Source organism: Gadus macrocephalus, chromosome 6, assembly GCF_031168955.1.
Source record: "Gadus macrocephalus chromosome 6, ASM3116895v1".
Lineage (NCBI taxonomy): Eukaryota > Metazoa > Chordata > Actinopteri > Gadiformes > Gadidae > Gadus > Gadus macrocephalus.
In genome coordinates this window covers 4,899,135-4,909,396 of record NC_082387.1, presented here as the reverse complement: position 1 = coordinate 4,909,396, position 10,262 = coordinate 4,899,135, and the positions used below count along the sequence as shown (strand labels likewise).

At 45.5% G+C, this 10,262-nt stretch overlaps 1 protein-coding gene across 1 annotated transcript in view; it reads right to left on the bottom strand.

The window, feature by feature from the left end:
* Nucleotides 1-437: 437 nt before the first annotated feature.
* Nucleotides 438-10,262, bottom strand: part of nradd (neurotrophin receptor associated death domain) — a 10,912-nt gene continuing 1,087 nt past the window's right edge. The window contains exons 2-6 of the mRNA XM_060053648.1: nt 5,704-5,836; nt 5,107-5,466; nt 4,232-4,454; nt 3,733-3,875; nt 438-3,563 (exon numbers count right to left, since the gene is read on the bottom strand). Coding sequence (XP_059909631.1) covers nt 3,256-3,563; nt 3,733-3,875; nt 4,232-4,454; nt 5,107-5,466; nt 5,704-5,836 — 1,167 coding nt within the window. The 3' untranslated portion in view covers nt 438-3,255. The remainder of the gene's footprint in view (nt 3,564-3,732; nt 3,876-4,231; nt 4,455-5,106; nt 5,467-5,703; nt 5,837-10,262) is intronic.

Sequence of the window (10,262 nt, the reverse complement as noted above, 5' to 3'; positions counted from 1 at the left end):
GTGAATTCTGGGCTCTTGTCAGTTAAACAGACTTGGAACACCAGGACAGAACAAGGTGTTAATGGATGATACGCCATAACGTGGGGTGCACGTTACGACCTGTATGGGTACTCTTAAGATGAAGGATTATTGAGGGACACCGGTGTATATGCATTCCCCTCTGCCTCACAGTGAGGCAGTGCACTGGATTGGGGTAGCATGTTACTCTGTGGCTGTGCACAATGTCTGTTCCCACTTAGACGTAAGCACCAAATGATCAACAGGTTTTCCCCCTGAGTACAGCAGATAATGAGCTCAAGTCTTGTGTCTTGGCTAGAAGAGGAGATTCGCCTTCCCTCCATATTTAGTGAAGTTGTCCCCAAAGCATTGCATTCACATTAGCTGATTCCTCTGGAGTGATCGGCAACAGGAAATGTATTATAGACTTAAAAGTCTGATTAAAAACATGATAATAGGCAAGGCAAGGCAACTTTATTTATATAGCACTTTTCATCCACAAGGCAGACTCAAAGTGCTTCACATATAAACATTGTCATACAATAAAATAAAAGATAAGTAAAAGAAAACATGCAAAGAAATGGGTAAAATAGAAAGTTAAAAAGGCATTTTACTATTAAAATAGAAAATAAAGGCAAAGTTAAAGCTTTTTAGAAAGTGCAATGTATTTAAGATTTAGCAGAAAGCTAAAGCAAACAAAAGTCTTCAGTCTTGTTTTAAAGGTGCTTTAAAGTTGGGGCAAGTCATAAATCCTCTGGGAGTTTATTCCAGCTATTTGTTGCATAGTAACTAAATCCTGCTTTCCCATGTTTCGTGTTTACTCTGGGGATAATTAACAGATTGGTCTCAGAGGATCTTAGTGGTCTAGAAGGCTTATGTAGTGGAAGCATATCAGTTAAATATTTAGGGCCTAAACCATGTAGGGATTTATAGGTTAGCAACATGATTTTAAAATCTATTCTCTGACCTACAGGAAGCCAATGTAACGATTTCAGAACTGGTGTAATGTGTTCAAATTTTTTGGTCTTTGTTAGAACTCTAGCAGCAGCATTCTGAACAAGCTGAAGCTTCCTCAGAGTTTGTTTTGGGAGACCTGTAAGGAGACCATTGCAGTAATCAAGCTTACTAGGGATCAAGGCATGTACAAGTTTTTGTAAGTCTTCGGTGGACATGAGCACTCTAAGTCTTGCTACATTTTTAAGGTGATAGTACGCCGATTTTGTAACTGATTTGATGTGACTGTCGAAATGTAAATCTGAATCCATGATAACCCCTAGATTTCTGGCTTTGATTGAGGTTTTCAGGGACAGAGAGTGAAGGTGTTGGGTTACTTTAAACCTTTCCGTTTTAGAACAAAAACCTAGCATGTATTCCAAACTGATCAAATACTTTTATTTGACCAATCCTTGTTAGTAAAACCTAGTATTAGTATTTTGGCTGATTGGTATTAGCAATACATTTAAATCACATGGAGCATGTGCATTTCAATGTTAAATCTCGAATTACTTCACATTCAAGAAATATTTAAATCCCCAAATCCTGAGACCACATCGTTGGAGTGGAACCATGATCTATCCCGCCCTTCGAACCACTGCATTCCTCATAAAGGATAACTAACTTAGCTTAACTTAATCACTTCCTGATGCTTTGACTATCTGATTAGAAACACACACTCCATTTCTCAAAGCCTATTTATTAAATGAAACACAATCTTACAAAAAAAAACACAGACATATCAATATAGGAATATAGACAAAAAACATACTCTTTTTGGTTTGTATGATTTTGTGCATTGAAATGTAATTCAAAACAATATTTCTCAAAATATTTTGAAAGGTTTGTGGTGAAGGAAAGACCTTTTAATCATTCATTTTAATCTTTACAGTTCAAAATGATATTAAAAAATATATGAACATACATTATGTACAATAACATGAACAACAACTTGTTAAAGAGCTACGTTTGAGGATTTTACACCTGGGAGCATTTCTGTTTAGTGGATCAGGACACACCAGAGGCCTGGTCCCCATATACAAAGCCTAAAATAGAGTGCACTATTTATAAAACTGATCATAGATGTTATCCATTATCAGTATTATTGTGTGTCAATGCAGGGGTGGTTGAGTGTAGTCCTGATTCTTTTTTAAGAGGTTGAAGACCAGCCCTGTTTGAATGAAACAGCTCAATTTAAACTATGACGGGTATGTTGTCGTACATGGAACGGAAATATCCTCAGCAAATCTCTTTGAGCATATTTGTACATTTAATGTGTTGTCATAGTGATGGGAAAAGCAATATAAAAATGAACCAAGGTTAAAACATACAAAACATAGACCAGGGGTTGGCAACCATAGGCACGCGTGCCACCACTAGCACGGGGCAGCATAATCATTGGCACACTTTTTTTATTTTTTATTGTATTTTGTGTTTTTTTGCACTTTATTCTGTTTTGGGCATTTTCTCCCAGTGCAAATATGTTTAAATTAGTTACAGAAAGCAGTGTTCTGAAATTTGATCAATTAATAGTTTTTAATCCTATGTTGTGAGTAATAGAAAAGAAAATATTTAAAATATTGTTGCAAGTGGCCTGTATGCATCGCCTTCACATGGTTTTGCAAAGCTGTACATGTCCTAAAGATATTGATGTGGATGGTTCCAACATTCTCATATATTCTCGTTTTTTACATTTCTCACAGTGCAAATATGTTTTCGAATGAGTTTCTGAAAATTGTGTTTTAAGATGGGACATATGTAATTATAATTTGTAAGCCCATGTTGCAAATATAACAACCAAAAAAACATTTAAAATGTTGATGCATGATTGTGGACTATATGGAAATAGTACAATTCCAAGTCTTCTGGAAATGTTTTTGGTCGCTGTGTCATAATTCAGCTTAATTTCTTATATATTGTTGATTAAGGAGCAGTCATTAATGAGAAAACGTCAAACTGGCACTGCATGTTGAAAAGGTTGCTGACCCCTGACATAGACTGATAATCCGCCTTACCACCAAGAAGAGAGCTACTACCATTTCTCTTTAAGTGGCGGGGGGTGGAGGTGGCGGCGGCGCCGGCATGGAGAGTTGCCACAGGAACCCTCTTTAAAAAAATAACCCACTAAATAACAAGTGTCCCAGCAAGGAGCCCTGATAACGTGTGAATATCACAGAGGTGTCGTATCGGAGGGCCTCCCCTTTTATTCCCATGAAGTGTGAGGTGTTGTCCTGCTCACTCTCCTATCACCAGGGGCCCAGGGCCTCACACCACAGAAGCACCCTGCGTCGGGCTGTTCAGAACGGCGACCAGGTCGGGCCTGTCGATGCGCACCAGCGCCGAGCACAGCACCCCCAAGTAGGAGCCCTCCTGCTGGCCCCAGTTGGAGAGCAGCGTGCGGGACGGTGCCTCGCCCCGCCCGAACAGGTCCAGCTGCTCGGGCTCGTAGCCCAGCGCGGCGCCCAGCGGCCTCCACCCCCGGCCCTCCTGGAGGAGCCGCTCCACCTCCTCCCTCCTGTGGACCGGCAGGTTGATGTAGAGGCGGCTGTCGTTCTTACTGTCCCTTTTACTGCCTGTCCACGAACACAACAGAGATGAGAACCATCGCATTGCATCCAATACAATCTTCCCTCTGCTTAAGGCGCCTTCATATCAAGGGCTATACAGCTGTGTTAACAACCTTTTATAGCTAGTTACCCTTCCCCTGCCAATGGTAGCTCATGTTTATGTTGTCATTGGTACCTTTGGTGGGCTGAGTGTCCTGGAGACTTTGGGAGTCCAGGAACACACCACTATCACTGTGGAGCTTTTCCCCCTCGGGTGAGACTCCCAGCTCTGCCGCTCGCGCCTTAGACAGGGCTTTCTTCTGTTTACAAGATGTCCAGCTGGGGAGGACAGGGGGGGGAAGGTATTGTGAGCAACGACTGAAACAGTGAACACTGATGTTCTTTGACTGTCAAAGAAGGGAAAAAATAGTTCAGTGCAAAGCAAAAGATCCAGATTATATAATAGGATGGGTCTGGACCGAGTCAGCTCCTGTTCCGCAGGCGGTGTGTACTAAATAAAGAGGAATGGGCTCTCTTCCATGCGAACCATCAAACGACAAGAACACTTAGTGAATCTCATGCCGGTTAGCCATTTTCAAATCAAACCATGACTCCAATATAATTAACTTCTAATAGATAAAAAAGGCAAACATACACTCTCTGATTCCCAACAGAACCGGCAGTGGAAAGCTTACCATTTGTAAGCAACGTACAGAAGCAGACCCAGCACCACAGCAGCCAGGACAGACACATAGATGACGATGTTGCTCCTGCCGTACTCGCCCTGTGGGTTGTAGTCGGGGGTCTCTGTGGCAACCCCTTTCTCCCCTGCCCTCCCTTCATCCATCACTGGCCAGCGGGTGCCGTCGATAGCACTGTCGGAGGCGGAGGGACGGGACAGAATGAGCAGCTTCTTGTCTACAGAGGAAAAAAAAGAAAAGAGAAAAGGTTTATATATGTCTGCACACATACATCTAAGATTTAATACAGGTTAAGACTGCACTGCCTGATTCAATACAGGGTAAGACTGCACTGCCTGATTCAATACAGGGTAAGACTGCACTGCCTGTGCCCCTGTGGCTTTAAAGCCAACCCCCTCCCCACATCCCTCCAGCGGGCCTATTTTAAGATCAAACACTCTGACCTGGCTGAAGTCAAGAGGGTCAAGGGGTCAAGGCGTGGCCTGTATGTGGACAGAAGACCTTTACTCCTGGAGAGCGAGTGGATGGCTGATGTTGGGGGGCTGTTTTTGGGGGTGAGGCAGGCTGACCTCTGACCCTGGGGGTTCTGGTGGTGCTTAGCATGTATAGGATACCTTAAGATCACGACGATGGGGATTAACTTCACTCTTCTCTATTTGCTCATGTTTCCTGAGTGTGGCAGAGCGTTAACATGAGGTGTGGGTGCAGGTGTGAGCCAAGAGACACATGAGTATACCTGGCCATGCACACACACACACACCCTTTTCACTTTCTCCTTTTCATGTTTTTTATCCATGTCTGTATTTTTTCCTCAGTCAAACTGTTTCCAGATCAGTGTTCTGTTTCTCCCAGACGGTGCAGGGACTCACCCATGCAGAGCGTGTCAGAGTTAGGCTGGCAGGCTCGGATCTCCACCTCGCCTTCCAGGCATTTGGTGCACGTATGACAGGCCTTGGTGAGGCTGCGCTCCTCTGAGAAGCTTCCAGGCAGACAGTCCAGGCACTGCGTGTCGGACATGGGGTTACAGGTTCTGTTCACCCTCCTGCCACGGTCACACATGGAGCACGGTGCACACAGACCCTCCCTGCCGTGGCGCCACAGGTAGAAGCCTTCCTGGCAGTCACAGTGTGTGTCCTGAATGGCCGAGCAGGGGGCCAGCTGAGAGATGCCGGTCATACAGCGGGCGCAGGGCAGGCAGGGCTCCAGGCCATCTGACGAGGAGAAGCTTCCTGGGAAAACAAAGAGTTCCTTCAGGGAACAAATAGGAACGTGGGAAGAATGCTCTCATCTTCATATCAAAAACGTGTGTTGTGATAGTTAAACCTAAACTGTGTAACCTTTAACTGCAGCCATAGAATTATTTTAATGCTTGGTACTTAAAAAAAAATACTTTAGACATCGATATAGACTGTAGGTTAGACCCGTCCAGGTATCTCCCAGAGTGGCTGGGTGTTGTGTTTGCTCACCCTTCTGGCACGGTGCACACGTTGTGTCTTCCTTCCCACAGGGCTGCTGGACCTCCGACCCCGGGGGACAGGAGCTACAGCACTGCCCTGACTCTGTGAGCCGCCCGCTGGCGCACGCCTCGCCCACACCTGCCTGGCCACACACAGGAGACATATTAGCTCTTATAGCAGAACCATTTGAGGCATGATAACAGGTAGGACCTGCAAATATTCATTTGGACATATTTATTTTATTTATTTTTATTGTTTTAATTTTAAGTAAAAAAATCCCCCCAGTCCTAGAAAAAAGTGCAGCTGTTGGTGCCCCGACAACGTGCTTTCTTGAGACGTGGTCGCCCTGCAGCAACGGGAGGCCTATGGGAGACCTATGGGAGGCCTATGGGAGGCCTATGGCAGTCTAGGAGAGGCTACAGTAAGACGGGATACAGCAGGCATTCCTGAGGACTAAAGCAGAGCTGGTGCCTGAAGGCGCTTACTGGCTTCAATCGGTTGCTTCAGAGCCCGCTCGAAATAATATCAAAACACAAAGAAGTAGGCGAAAGACGGAGAGAAAACACAGCTGGGAGAGGAAGAAAGGAAAGAAAGCTTCCTCCCTCCTTCCCTCCTGCATTCCAGATGAGCGTGAGCGCTGCGGGAATGTTGTACCAACTCTGGTTCTGTCTGATCCTAATGTAAGGCTGTGTGCAAACTCAGTGAGAAGTACAGAAGGACTCTGCTGTACACAAACTAAATAATACATTTTGTAGCATTTTATCTGGAAATATGTTGGCTGAAAGCAGCACTTTGTGAAGGGCTGCTTTCACTCCCTCTCTCCTCAGAACCAGAGATAGGGGTTCTAGTTCTGTAAAGGTAACACTTTCCAGCCCCAGGCCAGGGTGTCAATGAGCCTGTGCAGGCTCATTGGGGGAGGGGGGTAGTGTTGGGGGAGGGGGGTAGATAGGAGGGGGCTTTGGAAGTCTCACTGCCCCGCAGGTGGTTTTCTCTGTGACGGTCAGTTTTGCTCTCTCTCTTTTTCTGTCTCTCCAATCTCTGGGCTCTGAACACAGCATCTTAGATATGCACCCATTTCTGATTGGCCTGCCCCCTGGGGGCTGACAGGATCCAACAGATGTCTGACAACAACCATCCTCATAACACTTGGAAAAGCTAACAGTTAAACGACACCATTGATGTCTCTCTCTCTCTGCATCTGGGGCCAAGGAATACATGCATTAACCCGCTCAGAGGGCTGCTCAAATCTTTCACAGGCACACACGCCTCCCTTCAGAAAAACCCAAGTGCATGGCCAAATGCATTCATGCAGTCATATGCACGACCACACACCACAAAAACACAAAAGGTTGTAGTATGCAGATTCTAGCAAAAATAGATTTGCCTCATTCCAGTCTCTCTGGCTCCAGCTCTCCACAGCAGCCTGATACCATCTAGAGGCCTTGTGGTCTAAGCGCTGGTGTGTTTAAAGTTGGCAGACTTGGACCAGACTTTTGATAATAATAATAATAACGTGATTCTAGAGATCTGAGAGGTGCTCCGAATCCCCCTCCTCCAGCGTACGCAGCTGCTGACACAGTGAGCTGCATCACCTCACATGTCCACCTATGGTGAACGCAGACTGGCAGTGAAGGCTGTTTGGCCTGGGTTCTCTGTCATCATCTGGAGCGTCGAGTCACGCCGAAAACTATTCTGCCACTAACCAGGAACAGCCAAGGACCGCTGGCAAGGCAGCAGCTGGGGCCGAGTAAAAGGTGAAACATCCAGGTGGCCCTTGGCAGACAGTGGTAGCAGAGCTACAAGCAAGTGCTGCAATAGAACCAGACTTTGAATCTATTCACAAAAATATCATAATTGTAAAGGTGTTTGTGATGTGTGCATGTGTGTATGTACATTCATGTTACTATATTGTGTGTGTGTGTGTGTGTGTGTGTGTGTGTGTGTGTGTGTGTGTGTGTGTGTGTGTGTGTGTGTGTGTGTGTGTGTGTGCATGTGCATGCATGCCACCAGTAATAAGAGGCAGACAGAGTAGGTATATATATATATATATGTATTATATAGGTTTATATAATCCTGCCTTGGAGGTAAATCCTCGCAGGAGGCGGTCGGTTGTTCATTTTTGTTTATTTTGATGGACCAATGACAAGTGCTGCATACCAGAAGCGAAGAGTCTCAGCAGTTTGAAGTTAGGCAAGGCTAACGTAATGGACATGAATGAATATACAGGAACTAAGCAATCCTATTAGACCTGGAAACTACTTTATGCTAAATTAACATGTCTGAGGAGATACTTAATAAATGGATTATCTCTTCAGAAGAGTTCCAGTGTAGCTTTCTCGTAGTTCAGACGGGTGTATGCGTTCGTATGACAGTTTGTATAGTCTGTGTGTAAGTCCAGTTTACTCAGTGGACTTGTCAATGTTTTGCCTGCTGGCAATGATTTTGGGCCCATTTTATACCAAGAGGCTAAACGATTCCCATGGCAGCGTGTGGTAGGAGAACTCACACAGATCCATCTGAGGCCCCGTCCACACGAAGCCGAAACAGGCGAAGCCGAAACAGGCGAAGCCGTTACGGTTTCGATCTATCCGGTTTCGCAGTATCTCCGTAAAGACGAAGCCAAGCGAAACTGGGTAGATCTGTAGAAACGCTGTAGTACACTTTCCAGGCCTATAAGGAGCGCTGCTTCTGCTACAGAAATCCTTGTTGTTGTGAGTTCTGAGACTCCGCGGGCTTAACAGTCATTGGCTAGAGGGTCGAGGGGTGGGGCGATGACGTCATGGTTTACGGTTTCAGTCGGTTTCAGGCGTCCACACGAATCCAAAACGAAACCGGGTAGATTTGAAACCACCTCCGAGGGTGGTTTCAGAAGTTTGCGGTTTCGGTCAGCGGATTCGCCGGCTTCGTGTGGACGGAAGGCCGAACCGTACAAGACCTTTGCGGTTTTGCCATGAAATCGGCTTCGTGTGGACGGGGCCTCAATGAGACTCAGAGGCCCCGTCCACACGAAGCCGAAACGGGCGAAACCGTTACGGTTTCGATCTATCCGGTTTCGAAGTATCTCCGTAAAGACGAAGCCAAGCGAAACCGGATAGATCTGTAGAAACGCTGTAGTAAACATTCCAGGCCCATAAGGGGCGCTGCTTCTGGTACACAAATCCAGAAGAAGAAGAGGCGAGCATGCGCATAAAGGCTGCCCCCCGAACCACTAACAACACAAACAAACAGCTCTTCTACGATGGCGAACTAGATTCTCAATAAATAATGGCTTAGCAACCCAACAAGGGAAATGATATGCTGCAGAACGATTACAAGCTTGTAGTCCGCCATCATCTTTTTTGTTGTGATTTCTGAGACTCCGCGGGCTTAAGAGCCATTGGCTAGGAGGTCGAGGGGTGGGGCGATGATGTCATGGTTTGCGGTTTCAGTCGGTTTCAGGCGTCCACACGAAACCAAAACGAAACCGGATAGATTTGAAACCACCTCCGAGGGTGGTTTCAGAAGTTTGCGGTTTCGGTCAGCGGATTCGCCGGCTTCGTGTGGACGGAAGGCCGAACCGTACAAGACCTTTGCGGTTTCGCCATGAAATCGGCTTCGTGTGGACGGGGCCAGAGTCTCCGGCTGTCACAGTCGCTCAACACAAACATAAGACACACACTTGGCACTGAAGCCAAACGCTTTTGTGTGTTCGTTTTCTTAAGTGACACAGCTTTTGTTATAATGTGTATACTAGTCAGCATGAGTTTACAGTTTCCAGAGTTACGTTTCATTTGACTCCTAAAGGTCCAACAGGGAAGGCCTTTGAAGAGGCCGGTCTCATCAACAGATTAGGGCTGTAATCTTACATTTGTTTTAAGGAATGGTTGCAAAAGACCAATCCTTGAGAATGTAGCATTAATTTAAATATGAAAATGGTTGTCTAAACCCTGAAGAAATGGGTTAAGTGTTACAAGGAAATAGAAATGACTGCATTACCCCCTCCACCCCCCGACCCATTAATCCGACCACAAGCTGAAAAAAATATGATAATTGCCTTGCTCCGGATATGCAGAACCCAGCGATTCTTAAAGTCATGCCACATCTATACCGGGAATAGCTCCAGTAAAAAGGATATTACCAATGTGTGCAAACCAAAAACATCCAAAACGCTGAATGTGCTGAATAGTAAACGTGTTTTATCAACAAAGGCTTAGCAGCATCTAACTGGAAAATATTTGGCAAGGAGGAAGGAAGGAAATAAGGAAGGATGGAAGCAAGGAAGCAAGGAAGCAAGGAAGGAAGGAAAGAAACCCTAACCCTATAAATCCAGTTATTACACCCTGTGAACTCTGTGCTGGGAGAGTTCAGATGGATCAGATTTGAGCCACTGGGTGATAGATCAGGTTTCTTTAATTTGGTTTTCCTGTGAGGCGTCCTGGTTTCTCCGGATTCCCAGCCGTTGGACTTCAGATCATGATCTGGAGATCCGCATCAGTTGTTGAGCGCATATAGTAGAACGTGTGTCAAAATTGTAGACCATAGGCTAATCTCAAACGAGGAGTCAAAAATAATAGGCTATCTATGCTATT